General features: G+C 43.1%; 1 protein-coding gene across 5 annotated transcripts in view; it reads left to right on the forward strand.

Annotated features, from left to right (window-relative positions):
- Nucleotides 1-22,047, forward strand: part of tenm3 (teneurin transmembrane protein 3) — a 180,102-nt gene that overhangs the window by 80,939 nt on the left and 77,116 nt on the right. For all 5 annotated transcript variants that reach the window (XM_026302846.1, XM_026302847.1, XM_026302848.1 and 2 more), the window contains 7 exons: nucleotides 5,044-5,163; nucleotides 9,057-9,140; nucleotides 9,465-9,589; nucleotides 16,267-16,522; nucleotides 17,531-17,632; nucleotides 18,006-18,200; nucleotides 20,286-20,486. In XM_026302846.1, the coding sequence (XP_026158631.1) occupies nucleotides 5,044-5,163; nucleotides 9,057-9,140; nucleotides 9,465-9,589; nucleotides 16,267-16,522; nucleotides 17,531-17,632; nucleotides 18,006-18,200; nucleotides 20,286-20,486 (1,083 nt within the window). The remainder of the gene's footprint in view (nucleotides 1-5,043; nucleotides 5,164-9,056; nucleotides 9,141-9,464; nucleotides 9,590-16,266; nucleotides 16,523-17,530; nucleotides 17,633-18,005; nucleotides 18,201-20,285; nucleotides 20,487-22,047) is intronic.

Consider the following 22,047-nt stretch of genomic DNA (forward strand, 5'->3'; position numbering starts at 1 on the left):
CTAGCAGGCCAAACAATCAACCATGAAGACTGGATGATAGGAATAGGAAGTAGGTAGGATGGTTAGGATTGGTTAGAATTAGGGTTTAGGTTAGGTTCAGATTAGGATAATATAGAACACATATCTATGGGAAAACAGGCTTCATGTACCTCAGAATATATTTAATATCTAGTTCACAGCATAATAATTAGAGATTTTTTGGGACCCTTCCACAGGACAGTGGTAGAGGCTAGTGGGGTGAGTGCTGCCATCAGTGGTCCAGGAAATTAGATGCTGCTCTCCTGGGAGCAGCACACTATAAATCCACCACTGGTTGTTCCATCCAACCTGACTGGCAATACAGGTGGTCATTACACTAACCTCTACTCCGTCTGAAGAGACCAGGGCCAACAAGGCTCTCCTTGACAGAGAGGAAGACGGTCAAAGCTAGTCTACACAGAGGCCAAATCAGTATCTACCTTTGTGAAAAATGTTTAAATAGTTTTGAAATATATATATATATATATCCCAATTGAATCCAATCCATTAATTTTTAACTCCTGTCTGTTTTTGTATCTCAGTATGTGATAAAGCAGGCAGTTTTTCACCAATTAAAAACATTTACTGTATGTTTTAAACACTGAAGAGTTTAATTCACAAGAACACAAATACAATATATTGATTAATATCCATCCATCATCTATACCTGCTTATTCCTATTGAGGGTCAGGGGGATCTGCTGGAGATATTTGATTAATATGTAATGTTTAAATAATCTTTAATTTATGTGCCAGCTCAGCAGACACTTGGGAACAAAACTTGCTCAGACACCATTTACCGACAGGTGCTTTATTGTCATCATTGTCATTATCGCTATCATTTGGGACTGGGTCGTCTTCTTTCCTGAATGCAGAGATGGGAGCAGAGCTTAGATAATGATGAATATGAATTTATTAATAACACGACTGAGAAGAATACAAAAAAGCTGGTAACTTAAACTGCTATGCTAGACACTGAAAACTAAGTGAAACTAAATCGATGCTAAAGACTTGTAGCGTCCTTTTTTTTGGCTTGCTTCTTTGGATCACACCAGTGACAGAGAGACTAAGTGACTAAATCCTCTGACAGCTTGGAATCGGAAACCCCATGTTATATATGTGCTGGCTGATTTCTTGATCATGTGCAGTTGGGTCTCTTCAGCCATTACAACCATGCGCCTCGCCAAGCTGCAGGAGGCTAGGGAAAATGAGAAGGGACTAAAAGGGAGAAGGGAGGAAAAAAGCGGAAACAGCGAAAACACAACAAAACCCCTGAATCCTTACAAAAGATGTGTTTAGTGATGCCCTTTTCTTTTGCTTTGTGCCTGTTGTCTGTTGCCTTAAATAAGCCTGTAAATTAACATTTAGGTTTAAGTTAAGATCAGGGTAAGGGTTGCAGTTAGGCATTTAGTTGTAATGGTTAAGGTTAGGATAAAGGTATTGGGAATGCATTGAAGTGTCCTAATAAAGACACTGGAGGATAAAGAATAGCATTCTTAATTGATTTAGGCTGTTGTCATGGTGTCAATGTGGCAATAGGATGCTTCCATCTCCTACAAGGAAGAAGCCAGCTGGTGGATACAGGCCCCTGCTTGTAATCAGCAGAGAAGAGCATCATGCACACACCCCACATTGCCATTGTAAATACCCGCACAGCAGGTGCTACAGTAATATTTATGGGGAAAGTTTTATTAATGTATTTATTAATTATTAATTAATATGAAATCTCATGACTTTTTGATCCTACTTTTGTTATATTGTATTACATTACAGTGCACACAGCAGTAGCAGTGTAGATGCTGGGCTTACGATATCAGTAATGCTGCTGTCCCGAGTGATGATTGAAAATACAATCCTCAGGTCTGAGTTTGAATTTCCCAAATCTAAACTTCCAAGTATGGGAGTCTGAACTACTCTGTACTGCAAAATGTACCAGACCCATTATTAATGTTATTAATTACATCTGTGCGTGTTCTGCTTCGTCAACTTAAAATACTCGCTGTAACAAAGGAGTATTAAACATATTCTGTATACCCCCACACAGTCCTGAGAGGAAATCTAATCACACAACATTAGTGAAAACACATGTGGACTGTGGATGTTTACTACATTATTTTCATTGTCAGCATTTATAATGGCTAAACGTTCTGGGTACACACAAAGGGAATGAGTTGGCTTCATTTGTGAGTGCAGTATTGTGGAAAAAAAAAAACACAAAAAAGAAACAAAACTGTTTCTGCTGTCTCATCAACAGAAAATGTATAATGTTCCTAGCCTGTCCAGCCAGACTAACTCTTTTTCTATTCTATACAAAGAATTAGTCTGAAATCTCTTCAGCTGAGATCGATTTCCAGGGGATCGGGCCAGTCTGAACTGCCTCAACAAAATTTGCACATTTGATAATGTTACTGCTGCTATTATTATTATTATTATGGTTGTTTTTTTACTCAGTTTACACATCTGTTACTGTTACTGCTGTTACTTTATCATTACTATATAGTTCCAGTCAGATTGTTACTGTTACTGCTGCTATTTTTATCACTTGTGGTTTTTATTCAATTTGCGCATCGGTTGCTTTGCACATAAGCCCATACTTTGCACTACTGTTGTGCATAGCCTATATTTCTATTTCTTTATTGTTTTAATTTTTATTATTTCTTTCTGTACAAAGTACCTTTACTTTGTATGTACCTAGTTTATACCTTATATTGCTTGAATTTGGCATTCACTGTGGACAGCAAAGAAAGAACTTCATTGTACAGGGAAACGTGTTTTCCTTTCTGTGCATATAACAATAAATGCTTTAAATCTTGAATTTTGAATATTTTTAAAGTTGGACTGGGATCAGAATCTTCTGAAAAGAAACAGTAAACGCTGATAATACATGCCAAATTGTTGATTCAACTCCTCCTTTAACCAAAGGAGGTTAGTTCATCTGATCCCCTGCCTGGGGATGTTTTTTTTTTTTTAAACAGCTTGGTTTCCTTTTCTGACAGCTTCATCTTTACAAACCAATTAATATTATAAAGAATAGAAGATTGGAGACTTGAGAACTAAAACATGTATTTTGAATCAATTTACAGTGTAAATTTTACACTGTCCACACTGGGGCTCTAATGTATGGGTGTATACTTAATACCCGTTTACCATTGTTGGCATGTACTAAGGACTTATATGGGTTTAAACTAGGCATTTTTCTACTACTTTGTTTTAACCACAAAATTTCTTTAAATTGTTCTATTAATTCCCAAAATTTGTAAAACGTTTTTTTTTTAGTTTTTTTTTTTAGAGAGAACCAGCCTTCTATGACTGTTACCATGGTCATTAATCCCCTTACATTATCACACAGAAACAAGCTCCTGTTGATTAGCCAGCGCTCTCCCGTGACCCTTTGCTTCTGTCCTCACCCAGTGCGGTTATGGGTAATGGGCTAGCACAGCATGACTATAATTTAATGAGCTGGTGTGTGTGGTGAGTATATGCGTGTCAAATCACAGCGTATGAGTGTGGGGCTTTCTCACTAATTGGTCCTTGACATTAGTCACTCTAATATCTGCTGTGTGTAGCATCTAGTCCACACTCTTCATGTTCTTCGAGTATGAACCAATACAGTTTACTGCTTTTGGTCTTTATGTTGTGCACTGTCATCAGACATGGATATCCTGATATGTTCATATCATCTAATGTCTGTTTGATGTAAACTAATTGGGGATTTATTTATTTCAACGTCATAAGGTGGCTCCTAAATGCTATTAGAGGTCATTGGTTTTGAATGTGAATTGCTACATTGTAGAACATATTTTATTGAACAAATAGTAGGCCAATGTGACTATGGGCAGCATGGTGGTGTGGTGGCTAAGACTACAAAGCATCTGGGTTTGAATCCTGTTCGAAACCGGGGGTCTTCCTGAGTGGAGTTTCCATGTTCTCTTTGTGCCTGCATGGGATTCAGTGACTCTAAATCCCCCATAGTTGTGAATGTGAGTGTGACTGTGTTTGGCTCTGTGTGTCAGCCCTGTGACAGATCTGTCCAGGGTGTACCCTGCCTCTCACCCAAGGTCAGCTTTGGCAGAAACTTTTACAGTGGCATACGACAGATTGATATATCATTGTTTCCCCAATACGGCTCCCATTTAATTACATTTTGAAACCAAAACATTTTAATTGCCCTGTAGTCTTTGCAGTCAGTATATCTCAGTTGGTTTGCAGGGGTTTGGACTAGTGGTCTTCATAGGTTCTCTGGGTTCTTAACTGAGATCTGAGCCAGGACACAACCCTGATCTGAATTTCAGTAAACTCATGCAGAAACTCAAATTCCCCCTCTTCTGTGTCATTTTGTAAAATGCCACTCAGCTCTAGAGCTCTTCATTAGACAGTAGGCATGATTGAGCAGATGCCACACAGAACATACTGTAGTAATGTATGAAAGTTTAATAAGAAAGGTGTGATGGTGAACACAAATTGTTTTCATACAGTTTTCTTTTCTGTTTAGTTTAGACCAATTTGACTGTTTTCTGGCCCCAGAGAAATCAGGTGAAATCTTAATTGAGACACATGGAGAAGAATGAAAGCAGATGATTTACAAGCCCAAGGGTGCATGCACACATACACACACACACAGAAAGAGTGAGAGAACACTGGTAGGTATAGTGCTGTATTACATTATGTCAGATTTGCTGCTGGAGGCTTTTTTTTTATGCTTAACACACCCCACTCAGTCAATCCCTGGGTACTGTTGTATAATAGAGAGAAAGAGAGAAACTGCTTGTGTGTGTGTGTGTGTGTGTGTGTGCGTGTGTTGCTCAATTAATTTGTGAACCATTATATGTTATTCATGTTTCCAAGACATAGTCTTAGTGCTCAAGATGCTTAGCACAACCCAACATGCACAGAGATAAATGCACATATCTCTGTTCTTGTTTTTTCCTTCTCTGTCCCATACCCTCTTACTGTTATTCACCATTCCTTTCCCATTTTTGCATCTTGCTTTTGTCTCCCCTCCTTCTTTCCCTCCTCTTCTTCCCAGCTATGCATCTGTTTGGTCTGAACTGGCAGCTTCAGGAGAGTGAGGGATATGGAGCGTTTGAAAATGGGGGAGGGGGAAGAGATACAACACCCATCACCTTTATGGTGTCCACAGACAATGGTGAGTTCATGCTTCATTTTTTTTCCCACCATATGAAAATGAAACGTATCACCACCATCAAAATAATTTTCAAAACCTGCAAATATCTATAGTTAGACAGTTTCAGTGGGAAGTACTGTGTAAAGTTGGCCTTTAAAGGCTTCACCTTCAAAGTGTGATAATAGTTATACTACACAACATGGTATTATAGAAAGTACTATAAAAGTTTAAATGGAGAGACAAGGCATAGTATTTTTAAAAGAGGGTTGTTTAACAAGGAGTATGCAACAACATTGTGAGTTTAAAGATTTTATGAGAGGAGGCGGAAATGGGTGTCAAAATGAGGACTGGGATCAAAGTGGATTGCCTAGGACGACTCCATGTTGATGGCTGGGGAAAAGGAGACTGAATTTTATGGTTCCACCCAAGACAATTATAAGCCCCAGATATACCTTGAAAATATAGGTAATAGGAGAGAAGAGAGGATGAATGATTGTGAAGGGTGAACAATGGGAGGGACAAAGTAAGAGGATATGAGCATAAGCATTTGCATTGCGTTTTCCTGGTTTGTACACAGTGTTGCATTCTTATGCACTCAGACACACAGCCCATCTTTGCACTGTTGGTGATCACATCTGTGGAATGGGTTTCTTTTCATTGAACAGCTGCTTGTAATCTGTGTAGATGGTGAAAGGGTGTCCATAGAGGTACTTGTGATACTTCTGAACACTGAACATCACTGTCAGTCCTTCTTTGTCTAACTGAGAGTATCTCTTTTCAGCTGGTGACAGAATGCATGACATAAGTCCCAAAGGTCCATTGCTTTGACACTTTGATAAGACGCCGTACCGAGAGGCATTGCATGACGGTATCAACTCTGTCTGCAGAATAATGAACTAACACTTAAGCTGAGTCCAGTTTTGCTTTGGACTTTTGGAAACCTTCTTCCTGCTCTTTCTTCCATGTCCAGCTCATGTCTTGTCTCAGGAGATGATGCAAGGGTGCTAAAAAGGTTGCCAGGTTTGGTAGGTCTTGTAATTATTTAGCAACCCTAAATATGACTTGAGTTTGGTGACATTTTTGGGAGTGAGGGCTTCCATGATGGCTTTGACTTTCTTTGTCACTGGATGAAGCTCTTGAACATCCACTCAATGCCCCAGATACTCCACTTCATGTTGGAGAAAAGAGCACTTTTTCCTTTATAATCACAGTGCAGTTTCCTTTAATCTGTTTAACACCATGTCTAGATTTCTGAGATGATCTGCCTCATCTTCTCTGCTCACCAAGATGTCATCAAGGTTCACAGCTACCCAAGGGCTACCTCATAACAGCCTTGTCCAAGTAAGCTAGGGGCTTCAATGAGGCCTTCAACTACGACCAGGGACCATTTACGTTGCTGCTGTTTGTGTCTCATCCAGACCAGCACTGCTTCAATCACTTTAACAGGATCCCCTGAGTATGTTTCTATCTGGATTTTTAGTGGTGTTAACTTGGGCCATTGGGGTATTAAGTGTCTCTTATTCTGAGCTGTCACTTTTACTGCTGCTTTGCTTATCTTGTATCTTGTTATCTTATCTTGATGGCAGTAATGACATGGAGTCTGCTTTTGGTCTTTCTTTACAAACTCTGGTTTCTTGGACCTCTGACTGTGTTTTTGTTTCTGCAGGCTCTAGCTATGTGCCCCACTTTGCCGAATGCATGACATTTTTCAAGTTTTTACTTACTTGCTTTGTTCCTTTGCATCTGTAGCACCCTCTCACTTCACTTATGAATGAGTAATCTGGGCCTTTATGCATTTTAAAACACTTAAGAGTGGCATTTGGACTTTACATATTCTGGGCATTTCTATTTGCTGTCTCCACTGCCACTGCAATTGACAAGGCTTTCTCAAATGTTGAATCTGCTTCTGCTAGATGTCTTCTCTGGATCTGGTCATCATTGATGCCACACGCAATACGGTCTTTCAACATGTGCTGGAGGGTGTCACCATAGTTTTAGTCCTGTGCAAGCCTGCATAGCTCAGCTCTGTAGTCTATTACGCTTTCATTAGGCTTGCAGGTTTGTAAATGAAACTTGTATCTCTGTACAATTTCACTTGGCTGGGGGTTTCACAATACTTTTCCCACGTCTGATTTTTTGCATCAAACGCTGTTAGTGTGCCTATGGTAGCCATACTGCTTCACTCTCCCCCCCTCTTATAAAGAGGTGCTAAAAAAGTCTGTGTTTGAAACAAACTTGTAGCACTGTTGCTTGACTCCTGGCCTCGATCCTCATCGCCAAAAGGATTTTGTTTTTTAAATGAAACACTCTTCCACAAATGTCTTGGTTCTTGTCTGAGCTTTAATTAGGAATAGTGGCATTACAGAACCAGAACATTCTCTGCATGCTATCGGGACTCTTGCGCTGAAAGTCTTCTGCTACTACCATGACTACACAAACCTCTTCTTCCACTGCATTCCTAGTATGTGTCGACATACAGGTGCAATTCAAGCACCACTTACTGGGCATTACATGTAACCACATAATTACTCTGAATAGCAGGACAAACATCGGATACCACAGTTAGGTTTATGAAATAAAACAACTTAGTTAGGGTTAGGAAATAAAACATCATGGTTAGCTTTAGGGAATAAAAAGGAACAAAAATGTACATTTATGCCAGTCGCTAATACTAATCACCATTGACTCTCATTGCATCCAGTAGGTGTAGGAGGCTCCTACTGACCTATATAAATGGAACTAATATATGCTGATAATGTCTATTCAATAGTAAGACAGTCAAATCGGCTGCTATTTCACTAGAAAAAAAACACACCACAACACTGATTTTAAAGGTTCATGGAGAGGAGGAATTAGTGATGAGTAAGTGAGGAGTGTGAACATGGAATTGTCAATTTAGGCCCATCTGGGACATTTTAATGTTTAGAGGTACGAATGGGGTTTTACATCTCCAAAGTATAAATATCAGAATGTCAGGACTGTGAATAACTGCAATATAGAGTGGGATTGTTGGAGTGAATTTGGACCACAGCAGGAAGTCAAAAATGGCCAGCAAGAACATCCCCAGATCAGAAAAGCATGCTTCAGATCCTCACTAATATCCAGCAGGGTAATAACTTGTATCTGTTTTTTAAATTTGTGTATATTAGTTTCAGTGTATTTTGTCATCTTGCAAAAATGCTTGCATCTTGCTGGTTTTAATTTGGTATTTAGTATTGAAATGTGTTGACCACTGAATCTGCTGTACAGCTCTCACAGTGCCTGTCATATTAGTGCCTGGGGGCAGGAAGTCCACTACAATATCAACAGCTATGAACTGCCTCAGCCGATAGTAGGCACTTTACAGTCATAATCTCTGCATGTAGAGAACAGGGCTTTTGTTGATATAAACAGCAGTAATTTCGGTTTGGCAGCAATTGACCTCATGCCACTGAATGGCTATAGGTGCAATTTTGCTGTATAGCCATTTTTCAATGAAGTAAAACATTCAACAGTTGTTCATTTAAAGTTGGATAATGTGTTGAAGCTTTATACAGTCCAATTTACTGTCCACTGAGCAAACATTTGCCAACACGGCTAACAGTAGAGCAGATCAATCAGTGCAGTTTTGCAGTGCTTCCTTTTCCGCAATGGGTTTTAGGGATTCTAAAACATAGAAAGTTTGCAACTCATGTAAAGGCACTGCAGTTTTATTCATGTGTACTCATTCTACCAATTTCTAGAAGATCCTGGCAGTTGTGAGTTTTGTTGCATAACATTTATTTATTTATATCCACTTTCATCCCAGTCCTCACTTTGTTGACACCCACTATCTTCTCCTCTCATTATCTTCATCTTTAAACTCACTATGGTGTCATATATATATATATATATATATATACACTTCCGGTCATCCATTTTTTTTTCCTCTGCAGTTAAAATGTTTCTCCTAGAGAACAACACCATAGACACAGGAGAGGTGGACGTGGGGAGACGAGCCATACAAGATATCCCACCAGGTCAGTCATGCACACATGTTGTATAAGCCTGTCAGGCCAAACCATCTTTCCTTTATGTTAACAAAGTTTAACATTTTTCATACAATAAATAATACTCACCAAAGCATAATACACAGAGTTGACTGTTTATTAGGTACATGTAATACTGTGTAATGTCCTGTTAATAAAGGAATATTTTTGTTTTTGCAAGGTGATTCAAGTGGACATGTTCGTAGCTCATAGCTTTAAGTGTTCATATTTCATATAGGAAATCATATTGTAATTATCACTGATATAAAATATCAGTGATTTACTCCTGCTGTTTTTTTTCCCACCATATTACAGGTGTGTTTTGGAGGTCACAACTATATATTGACCAACCGCAGTTCTTGAAATTCAATATTTCTGTCCAAAAAGATGCTCTTGTTGGGGTATATGGACGCAAAGGCATACCACCATCACATACACAGGTTCGTGGTGCAAACACATGTATGTATATGCATATACAGTACTCTGTTCAAGCTGCAATTCACAGGTGAGTGACTAGAGACTTAATTGTTACTAAACCTAAAAGCCCCTTTCATACACCTGTTCCTCTACATTATTCTGCCAATGTAACATGGTTGGTGTCATGTGTCACAATCTTCCAAGGTCTGACCTACTAACATTTCCAATATGTTTTTAAAATGTCCCATGTTTGACCTGAATGCAATCAGATTACTATAGAGGCTGCAGCAGCTTCTCATACCATATTTGTCGGATTGGCCCATAAAGCCCATATAGTTTTTTTTTTTTCTCTGCCTAATTAGTGGACAGCGCTGCTGTCTTTGCGGGTGTGTGCTGTTTTGTCAAAAAAAGTTGGCATAGGATTTTTTTTTTTGCAGACAGACCGGACATTTAATCAGCAGCCCATTTTCTTAATTGACATTGGGCTGACCCAATCACACCTTTAAACAAGTCCCCTTTTGGGCTCTGTGTGAGCGTGCAGCGCCAGTGTGTATCTGTCAAAATAGTCAAGAGAGAGTCAGAGAGATGGAGAAGAAACGGAAGGGAGGCGCAGAGAAATTGCGGGAAAACAGAGACAGGCTCTTCAAAGGGATGCTGTGAAGTGTTGCAAAATAACATAGATGGTTTCTACTGCAGCCGCAGCAGGACCTTCATCAACTTCCATGGCTGCTGGCAACACTGGCAGCACCGGTGAGGAGGATAAAGAAAGGGAGAGAGTTGAAGTGAGTGTAGAGCAGGGATGGTTCCTGCCAGCTGTGGAAGGGTGGGCTGGCAGATATCCTGGGTGTGCAATTATTGGGATAAATTCAGAATAATGATTTATTTATTTATTTATTGTAGGGCTGTCAATTGATTAAAATATTTAATCGCAATTAATCGCATGATTGTCATGAGTTAACTTGTGATTAATCGCAACTTAATCTTTTCAAGTTTTTAATACTCTAATCAACATGGGCATGGACAAACATGGATGCCTAATGCAAATGTATGTTTATTATTAGTGGAACTGACCTAAACATACAGCATAAAGAACATAGACATGTTTTTCAAAGAACTTGTTCATGTCTATTAAACACATGGAAAAAAAGAACATAGAAAAAGCACACGTTCCTATTATTTCTCTTTCTTTGGACTGAGCCAGTTGCTCAAACAGACAAGCCAACTTAATTCACATCGACAATAAACGCAGACAACTTTTTGTCATGATCCGCAGTCGGGACTTCCGCTTGATTTTACTTTGAAGGATCATGACGGGAACTGGTTTTTGTTGTTTTCGTTTTCTTTTCAGTACTCTGATTTGATTGTTTTCACCTGCGCCTAGTTGGCTCCGCAGGGGTTTTTATACACCTGGCGGTGCCTTAGACGGACGCCAGGTTGTCTGTCGAGCAACCTCCCCGTTACCCACGGTTAGTTTGATTAAGGACGTTGTTGAGGAGACGCATGTGTGCCAGTCGTCGGAGGAGCGACTGTAACTTTCTTTCCGCCAGCACTCCCCTCAAGGACTCTACTGAACCAGGGAAGTACCCCTTTTGTTTGTATACTGTGTTGTCACCGGTTACATGGACGGATAGCTTGTCCCCGGTGCAAGGAAGCGCAGTGCCCCTTTTTGTTCCGACAGGAGTCGGCTTTTTTGAGACTCGGAGATTGCAACGGATATCCCGCTCACAGATACGTCGGAGAAAAGAGGCTCCTAATCTGTATGCTGTTGGATGTTGGTCTCATGTCTGAACTAACCCTTCATGTACTTCCACTGGTCATCTGTTCATTATTATTTTCGGTATTTAAATAAAGCCCCTTTTCCTTTCAAATCCTTTGGTGTTATTTGTGGTTGAAGTCTCCTCCGTAACACAATCGTGACAGAACAACCTGGCCAGCAGACGGACCAGACTTCATCTGCTAGCCTCAGACACCAAAGGACTTCCTACACCAGTATTCATCATGCCTTCCCGACGGAACCGAAGAACCAGGTCCAAAGCTCATCCCCTGCCTCTGCCATGCTCCCCTCCTGCACCAGAGGTGAGGTGTTTAAGGATGGGGGGGTTATACACTCAATCTCAATTCCTCTCCCCAGTTCGGTCAGATCCCTCGCAGCAAGCCTCGGATCGGATCCACCCTCTTTCCTGGTTCAGCAATCAGGCGAAGAGGCACGATCCATGGTACTCCAGGGGCCCCTCCTTGGATGACCACTTAGACAGCGAGGATGATTTGGAGGATGAATTCTCGACGGCGTTTCCCAGTTGTAGGATTGGGGGTCTGATCCTTGACGACCCAGTTAGCGGGCCCTCCCCTGGGAATCGGTCGGTTCGAGGTTACTCCCCGGGGTCATTTTTGGATGACCCGTTGGACAGTGATTACTCCTGCGAGGACCCCTGGGAGGAGTCTGCCACTGGCCCTGGCTACCCGCCAGCGTCTGTGTCGACCGCCTGGGAGGCGGGATGGGAGACGCGCTATGAAGCTGTGGACGAAGTGCCCCTCGAGGAAGACGACTGGGTCGGGAGTGCCCATCGAGACTCTTTTCGTGGAACCCGCCTGGCAATCAGGCGCGGAGGTCTACCTCGAAGGAGTAGGTCCCGGCGACAGCACCCAGCTCCACAGCGTCCAGCGCCAAGACCTCCCTCGCCATCACAGCCGGAACCTCCTGCACCACAGCTAGTCCCGGAATCCCCGGCGTTGCAACCCTCGGCTCCGGGGCGGGACACCTCACCACCTGGGGTCCCGAGGAAGAAGCGAGTCCGACGTCGGGCTAAGGCGCCCAAGCCAGCCCTGCCCCTAGACCCTCAGTCAACGGAGTCGCCTCGTCCGAACACTCAGCCTGTGACTCCGCCTCGCGTCCCCACAGCCCAGGGAATCGCTGTGGTCGACGCTCTCGAGGGGAACTGGCGGGCACAGCTGTTCCAGTTTTTGTCTGGGGCAGTTCTGGATCTGGATAACTACACCCAGGCCACCTCCGCCTGTGAGCGTCTCCTACAGGCCGCGCGAGTGTCCTCCCCAGTCGACGGCAGTGGTACTCTCCTCGCGACCTTGTCATCCGCTAGGGATCTGATCCGGATGAGCCAAGAGCTGGACCTGCCGCTGAACTATGCTTTTTCCCAGCTTTTGGTTCAGCTACAGCAGCCGTCACCAGAGGTTCCCGAGCCGCCGCAGCAGCAGCCGTCACCAGAGGTTCCCGAGCCGCCGCAGCAGCAGCCGTCACCAGAGGTTCCCGAGCCGCCGCAGCAGCAGCCGTCACCAGAGGTTCCCGAGCCGCCGCAGCAGCAGCCGCCTTCACCTCCAGTGCTGCAGCCGCCGCTGCCAGTACCAGTGCTTCTTCTTCAGCCAGAGCAGGAGCCAGAGCCAGCGTCTCCTCTACAGCCAGAGTTGGAGCCAGGGTCTCCACAGCTGCCGGGTGCGGAGCCAGAGCCAGAGTCTCCGCAGCAGCGAGGTTCGGAGCCAGGGTCTCCACAGCTGCCGGGTGCGGAGCCAGAGCCTCCGCAGCAGCGAGGTTCGGGGCCAGGGTCTCCACAGCTGCCGAGTGCGGAGCCAGAGCCAGTATCTCCGCAACAGCCGGGTTCGGAGCCAGAGTCTCCACAGCTGCCAGGTGCGGAGTCAGTGCCAGAGTCTCCGCGGCAGCCAGGTTTGAAGCCAGAGTCTCCTCAGCAGCTAGATTTGGAGCCAGGGTCTCCACAGCTGCCAGGTGCGGAGCCAGTGCCAGAGTCCCCACAGCAGCGAGGGTCGGAGCCAAAGTCTCATCGGCAGTCTGAGCCGGTACCAGAGCGTCCTCTGCAGCCAGAGCCGGAACCGGGGTCTCCAGAGTCGGAGCCAGGGTCCCTACAGCTGCAGGGTGCGGAGCCAGAGCCGGGGTCGCCGCAACAGCCGGGTTCGGCGCCAGTGTCTCCGCAGCAGCCGGGTTCGAAGATAGAGTCGCCACAGCTGCCGGGTGCGGAACCAGAGCCAGAGTCCCCACAGCAGCGGGGTCCAGAGCCGGGGTCTCCGCAGCAGCGAGTTTCGCAGCCAGGGTCTCCACAGCTGCCGGGTGCGGAGCCAAGACCAGAAGTTCCACGGTTGCCGAGTGCGGAGCCAGAGCCAGTGTCTCCGCAGCAGCCGGGTTCGGAGATAGAGTCGCCACAGCTGCCGAGTGCGGAGCCAGAGCCGGGGTCTCCGCAACAGCCGGGTTCGGAGCCAGAGTCTCCGCAGCAATCAGAGCCGGAGCTGGGGTCTCCACAGCTGCCAGGGTCGGAGCCAGTACCAGAGCCTCCTCTGCAGCCTGAACCGGAGACGGTGTTGCCCCCTGGACCAACGCCAGGACCTATTCCCCTAAGGCGATCCAGGAGACCTGTTGGCCGAAGGAGCGACCCTTCAGACCGGCCTACGGTCCACGTCAGCCAGAGAGGTCGCCCCCCAGAGCGGTCCCGGATTCACGTCTGCCGGAGAGGTCGCCCCCCAGAGTGGTCCCGGGTCCACGCCTGCCGGAGAAGTCGTCCTCCAGAGCGGTTCCGGATTCACGTCTGCCGGAGAGGTCGCTCCCCAGAGTGGTCCCGGGTCCACGCCTGCCGGAGAAGTCGTCCTCCAGAGCGGTCCCGGATCCACGTCTGCCGGAGAAGTCGTCCTCCAGAGCGGTCCCGGATTCACGTCTGCCGGAGAGGTCGCCCCCCAGAGCGTCCTCGGACCCACGCCTCCGGAGTGGCCACCTGCCTATGCAGCCTCGGCTTGGGACTTTTTGTTTTGCCCGCCCACCCACCCTCTGACGCCCCCCTCCTAGGACCACCCACCGCCCGCCCTGTTCGTGGATGTTGGGGATGGGTTGTTTTTTTTGTTCTTTGTAGGCCGTCAGGAGCCAGCCTTTTTAGGGGGGGGTAGTGTCATGATCCGCAGTCGGGACTTCCGCTTGATTTTACTTTGAAGGATCATGACGGGAACTGGTTTTTGTTGTTTTCGTTTTCTTTTCAGTACTCTGATTTGATTGTTTTCACCTGCGCCTAGTTGGCTCCGCAGGGGTTTTTATACACCTGGCGGTGCCTTAGACGGACGCCAGGTTGTCTGTCGAGCAACCTCCCCGTTACCCACGGTTAGTTTGATTAAGGACGTTGTTGAGGAGACGCATGTGTGCCAGTCGTCGGAGGAGCGACTGTAACTTTCTTTCCGCCAGCACTCCCCTCAAGGACTCTACTGAACCAGGGAAGTACCCCTTTTGTTTGTATACTGTGTTGTCACCGGTTACATGGACGGATAGCTTGTCCCCGGTGCAAGGAAGCGCAGTGCCCCTTTTTGTTCCGACAGGAGTCGGCTTTTTTGAGACTCGGAGATTGCAACGGATATCCCGCTCACAGATACGTCGGAGAAAAGAGGCTCCTAATCTGTATGCTGTTGGATGTTGGTCTCATGTCTGAACTAACCCTTCATGTACTTCCACTGGTCATCTGTTCATTATTATTTTCGGTATTTAAATAAAGCCCCTTTTCCTTTCAAATCCTTTGGTGTTATTTGTGGTTGAAGTCTCCTCCGTAACACAATCGTGACACTTTTGTCTTGTTGACAGAACCATCAGACATTGTTTTGTAAATGAATTAACCATTCAGAACCTTTTTCTTTCTCCATTTCTGTTTGCTGCTGCACTCTTTACTATGGCTGCATTTTTGATTTCTCCTACTACTACTATTTTGACAGCCCTAATTTATGTTTTATTCATTTAACACACATTACAATGCTTCCATGATTCTGAATAGAGTACTAAACAGAACGTGTAATTTACTAGAGGTTCTGACAAATGTTAATAGCTTGAGTCTATATAAAAATAGAGTTCCAGTGCTGCTTTCCAATTGGTATAACCACATGAGGTAAAGACATCGCTCATGTTAGCAACACGTACCGCAAAAAATCTTTTTCTAGTCTATTCACAGGAGATACATCAGGAAGTGACTATAGTATCTCTAGCCTCAAATTAATTTTAATTCATTTACAAAACAATTGTATGTTGTACAGCATGTGAAACCAAGACCACCTAAGAAAATAATTGAAGAGACAAAGGACTTTCTTCCTTGCAAATGCAAGTCTGTGTTATGGGCAAAGGTGCATATGGGCATGTTCACAATGTAACCACCACCATACAAGTGCAGATGGAGTCAGAGCAGGCTTCAGTAATAGCTAATTAAAACAACCTTTCAACCCCTTTAAAAGCAGCAGCAGCAAATACTCACTCCAGGAACAACTTGAAGTTCCAAAAACTACACCCAACAACAACACCCAAATATTAATAATCATCACCACCAGTCTGCTTTGTCAGCAGCGCATAAAGCAAGCAGGATTTTGGAAAGTTGTAAGCTTGCAGCTACTCTGTGGAGCTAGTTGGGCTGAATTAAAAACTAACAGAATCCACTGAAATTATGGAGGTTGTTTCTGTCTCTGCAATCTACCATATTAGCGCATTTTCTTTTTATTATTTACAACATCGTGCCCCAACATTATCCTGCACCGGATGCATGCCTTCACTGTCCAGCAGCAGCTCTGAGCCTCTGTTTATTTTAACACATCACACCACATATAGGATCGACCTTTCATTGGTAGCTCACCCTCTGCTTATTCCAAATCTTGCCATTCTGGAGTTGAGTTCCTGTGTTAAGCTGAAAAAAATCTTGACAGCGATATTTGCATTTTTGTCTTTTAGTATGACTTTGTGGAGTTGCTGGATGGTAGTCGTCTCATTTCCAAGGACAAACGAGCACTGAGTGATACAGATGCAGGACATGAACCCCCAGATGGTACGCATGAGGAGGACTCTTGGGGAGGAGCCCGACACGCACGCTCAGTGAACGTGCATGAAGCAGGCTTTATCCAGTATCTGGACACAGGAATCTGGCATTTGGCATTCTACAATGATGGACGCAACACAGAACAAGTCTCTTATAATACCATCATCATAGGTGAGACACAGCAGAATGTTTATAATAGAATATAATAAAACACTTTATGTTTGGAAAGATTGGTGAGTGTTGTGTGTGTAGTGTGTCATGCGTTTATGCAGCAGACACAATCCATACATTTAACTACTCAGTCTGAACCTATCAGCTTTTTATTACAGGACTTATAGCAATTTTTTTCAACTTTAACCTACCTCCAAATGGCTTGACAAAAATCTTTGTTTGCTATCTCTGATATGCTTCCCTTAATACTACTATGTACACTGAGAGGCACAGTGTACCATTTAGTTATTGTGAAGATGGAAAGTTTTGTTGTGTGGATGTGGGAGTGTGTGTGTTTGTGCAGAAAATGACCGGTTATGTGCATCAGAGTTAGCAATAGTGTGTGGTAGAAAGCGCGAGAGAGCAAGAGGAAGGCGGGGGGGGTAATTGGAGATTGCTTTACACCCAGTTGGTCCACTCTTGTGACCCTTCTAATCCACCATTAGATCCACTCCTCAACAACTCAATGACCCTCACCTGTGCTCATCTCTATCTAACAAACCTATTCAGGCCAGGTGTGAAGTGAAACCAACTCAGGAATGTGGGTCTTATGACTCTTGCCTATTTACATAGCTCACCTAATGAGCCTAGTTAGGCTAGGGGTGGAATGAAACAACCTGAAAGATAAATGTGAGTTCCCTACCAGCTTTCCCTTGGACTGAAAAAGCTACTTGGATGAGTAGTGAAACATTTCAACCTAATAAACTAGAAGTCCAGTTGCCATGACTCAGCCTCTAGAGAACTTAACCTGGATGACTGAGAATCTTCAGACATTACAATGTGTTCATTGGACTGACTGGCTGTAATTACAGCAACCACAGATGATCCGTCACTCAGTGTTGTGTATATGTACTGTTGTGTGGGTTATTTCATAAGACATACAGTTGCATATCCATCCAATTAAATTAAACCCTTAAACCATCTCTCTCTGTCTGTCTGTCTGTCTCTCTCTCTCTTTCACTTAATCAGAGTCGATTATGGAGTGTCCTCAAAATTGTCATGGAAACGGAGATTGTCTCTCAGGAATATGCCACTGTTTCCCAGGATTTCTGGGGCCTGACTGCTCTCGAGGTAAAGACACACAGACACACTCTGCCACCCGTAGAGAATCAGTAATTGTTGGCGGTTGTTATCCCAGCAGTAAGTGTGACCTGCACACTGTGAAGGTTGTGCTGTGTCATGTTCTCTTGTCTCTCTCTCCCCCTCTACCTAGATGCTCTTTCATCCAAGGAATACACTGATGTGTTGCCTTAAAAATTCTTCTGCAGTGCGAATTGGAAAAAAATCTGCCCTGTATAGGACTTTGTTGTTTGCATACATCAGACACCATAGAATTTGACTGAAAATTTGGGAGTTTAAGGGGAACTTTGGAATTTTATTATGTGTATGCTCTATAAAGCCAGTATGTCTAATTGATCCATCTGCCTGCATGTGTCTGGTCCAGCTGCCTGTCCAGTGCTGTGTAGTGGTAATGGCCAGTACTCTCGTGGCCGCTGCCAGTGCTACAGCGGGTGGAAAGGCACTGAGTGTGACGTGCCAGCCAACCAGTGCATTGACATCCACTGCGGGGGACACGGCATCTGCATTATGGGAGCCTGCATCTGCAATACTGGTTATAAAGGCGATAATTGTGAGGAAGGTAAGAATAATTTCTTCCAAAAAAGGTAAATTAGTTATATATTATCATTGGCAATAGTTGGCTCCCTTGCTCTGGAAAAGTTCTCTGCATCATTTTCCATCACATGGATGCTGTGATTTGGTGGAGAGATCACTACATAATTAAATGTCATCAAAAATAATTGATTTAACACACATTGGCACACATGGCTACTCATGACATTTACTTTTCAAACAGAAACACCCATGCAATCTATACTTGGATAATAATTTTTAACCATTTTCATTTACAAACATAACATATTTTTAATTTTTAATTTTGTTCTCGAATAACTGCCATTGCGATTGATAAATGTTATGAGGTGACAGTTTGGATAAAAAGTAAATAGTAACTTGGTAAATGGATGAGAATGAAGTGTATGAGTATTTTGGAAGAAACTGGCTCTGTGCTGTCTGTCTGTCACATTTCTCATATCTGGTTGGAATAATAGCATATAATCCACAAAGACAAAAAGCAAGGTTTTGTAATCCACATCATCTTCTGCTCTTTCCATTTTTTTCTTTACATCCAAGTAAATAACATGTATTTATACATGTACTCTGCTGCTGTGTGGTTAAAGGCACATGTTGTACTGTAGATTTGTATTCATTTCATAAACTTGGCAAGCTCACTAGCCCACAACTACCAGCTACAATCACTATTAATATGAATCTGCTGAGAGCTAGTCTGTTAAAACTGAATTGTCAGTACGTAGTAAGTTAATTTGCAGAAATCTTTGTCCCACTCTTACAGACATAAACAATCCCAGCGCTGGCAGGGAGCTGGCGAAAATATCCTGCAAGCTATACACAACACTAATTTATCTTTATTGATCAACACTAATCCATTTGGACACGCATACACAAACCTACTATAACATAGTAGTTCTATATGTCAAATATGGGGACAGATAGAAACAAAGACTTGCATGCTGTGTATAAATAGACACACATACATATATGCAAATTCATATCACAAGGGACACTAACTATTACGCTCAGATTCAGTCAATCCTTGGTCACACTAATCCTTTGTGAGTAAGTATATGAGTGAGACAAAGGAGAGAGTGAAATATTTCACCCATAAATAATTCACCCTTTTGTGTGTAGCACGCGTGTGTGTGTGTGTGTGTGTGTGTGTGTGCGCGCGCGCGCATGTGTGTGTGCACGTGCACGTGTGTGTGTGTGTGTGTGTGTGTGTGCGTGTGTGCGTGCACAGGTGCTTGTGCATGCATATATGTCTGAGTATGTGTATGTGTAATCTCTTTTTATGGCTGCTGAATCTTCACATTATGTTAATAATGCTATGTAGGTTCGTCATACCATTAACAATACTACAGCTATTGAAATACAATGTAATGTTCATTTGTTTGTGTCTATTTGGAAAAATGAAAACCATAAATTGTGTAAGCATTGGTGAGATAAAAACAAAACCTAAAATACAGTTTGTGCATCGTCTTGATCATGCTCTACTTGTCAAAACAGGGGTCATTAAGCGGGTGATTTTAGACCCTTTTTAGCGGCGCTCATGCACACCTCCATTTCATCTCAGCACCCCGAAAGATAATTATTAATCATTAGACCTATTATTAAGTAATGTCAGATTTTTCAATCTTGTTTTATAAACTTCCATAGACATAAAAGCAATGTAGAAGAAGAATAATGTAGTGGTGGATTTCATGGTGGAGATTAAATCCACAAGAAAAATCAGTTTTATGTTTACAATAGACATAATAGTAACTGTGCTCTACATGGCAAATTAACAAACCACTGCAAAGTTACATGCCGTTTTTACGATGGAGTTACACATATTGGCTATACTGTTACACACAGAATTTATACACATTTATGGACAGTGAATTCAGACATTGTTCAAACTCTCATGCATTTATACATGTGCTCTGTCCATGTCCACTATGCTATATGCTTTCTTTGGTATATAGTTAACTTGCTAATGCTTTCTTTTTATCTTTTCATGTAAAGTGGTTTGAAATTATTTTTTTATTGTGATTAGGCGTTATATAAATAAACAGAATGGAATTTAATTGAATTTTATGTTTGTTTCCAGTGGACTGTATTGACCCCAGCTGTTCAGTCCATGGCGTCTGTATTCATGGCGAGTGTCACTGTCAGCCAGGCTGGGGTGGAACCAACTGCGAGATTGCCAAGGCCATGTGTCCGGACCAGTGTTCAGGTCATGGAACGTACAATGCCGAGACCAGCACTTGTGCTTGTGAGCAGAATTGGACTGGACCTGACTGTTCTTTAGGTTTGTGTTATGTTTAATGTCACAAATAGTGTGTACTGTGCTTTAGAGAATAATAGAGAGGATAAAAAAGAATAGGAGCAACATAAAATGAATATAAAACTGCAATCATAGAGCAGGCTGTAATTATAATAGCAGTGTTTGAGTTGCAAGCACCGAACAGGCATAAAAGATGGGATACATAGATTATAAAACAAATAATAAGATATATGGTGAATAGCACTTTAAATTATAAAATAAACTACTTCAAAATACATTTCAGAGTTATTATTATTATTAGTTATTATTATGCATTATTTGAGCTAGGCTTATTTTTACAAGCAGTTTACACTTAGGGGCGGCTGTGGCTCAGGCGGTACAGCAGGTTGACCATGCACCAGAGGGTTGGTGGTTTGACCCTTGGTTTCTCTGGTCCACAGGGCGATGTGTCCTTGGGCAAGACGCTGAACCCTAAGTTGCCCCTGGTGGCCGTTCCAGTGAATGGACAAATAGTGTAAAAGTGCTTTGAGTATGCTTGAGTGTAGAAAAGTGCTATACAAGTATAAGACCATTTGGCTATGCTTTTGGCAAAACACATTCGCCCTTAGTTAAGTTTGCAAGAACTGTGAAACTGCTTGAGGATCTCACACTTCAGTTTGTGGGCAGGTACAAGATCGGCAACATACAGTAGCTAGGAGGCAAACCATATTATAATTTCAGCAAAAATCAGTAATCCAAATCAACTAAAGATGACTTACAGTGTGTTCTGCAGCTATGGTTTGTAGTAGCTGCAAATCTAGCAGAAATAAATGAACTGTGTTCATTTTTCTTTGATCTGATGCCCAACTCAGCAGCACAACTTCATTCTATGTACAGTATATGACTCTTACAAAAATCATATGGTTATTTTCTTATCTGCCCATGCTGTGGGTACTTTGGTTAGATTTAGGCAGAAAGCCTCACGGCTCACTTAAGAAGATTATGATCATTAAAATAAAATCACAATATACTGTCGGTGGGAAATGGAAATAAAAAGCTGTTGTTATAGCCACCTGCACTGTTAAGCCATTTAAGCACTATAGTATGATTTGAGTTTTTCTATTATTATTTGTTTTATTTTGGTCAACTTACACCACTGCAATCAGTGCAGATACATATCATAATTAAATAAATAACCAAAAAAGGAATAGGCTGAAGCAAAGGCCTAGTTTTGCCTATGCTATTCATTCCATCTACCTATAGAGAATCTGCATATTATATGTATATGTATATGCATATTTCCTTTCTCACTCCTACGGGTAGTGTCTTCCTCAAACTCAGGTCCTCTACCAGAGGCATGAGAGTTTGAGGGTTCTTCGCAGTATGTTTCTAGCACTGTGCTCTTCTGAACTGAGAGCTCTGATGTTGTTCCTGGGATCTGTTGGAACCACTCTCCTAGTTTGAGGGTCACAGCCCCGAGGGTGATGATTACCACGGGGACCACTGTTGCCTTCACCTTCCACATCTTTTTAGTTTTTCTTTCAGCCCTTGGTATTTCTCAAGTTTCTCATAGTCCTTCTTCCTGATGTAGCTATCACTTGGCATT

This window comes from Mastacembelus armatus, chromosome 1 (genome assembly GCF_900324485.2).
Source record: "Mastacembelus armatus chromosome 1, fMasArm1.2, whole genome shotgun sequence".
Classification (NCBI taxonomy): Eukaryota; Metazoa; Chordata; class Actinopteri; order Synbranchiformes; family Mastacembelidae; genus Mastacembelus; species Mastacembelus armatus.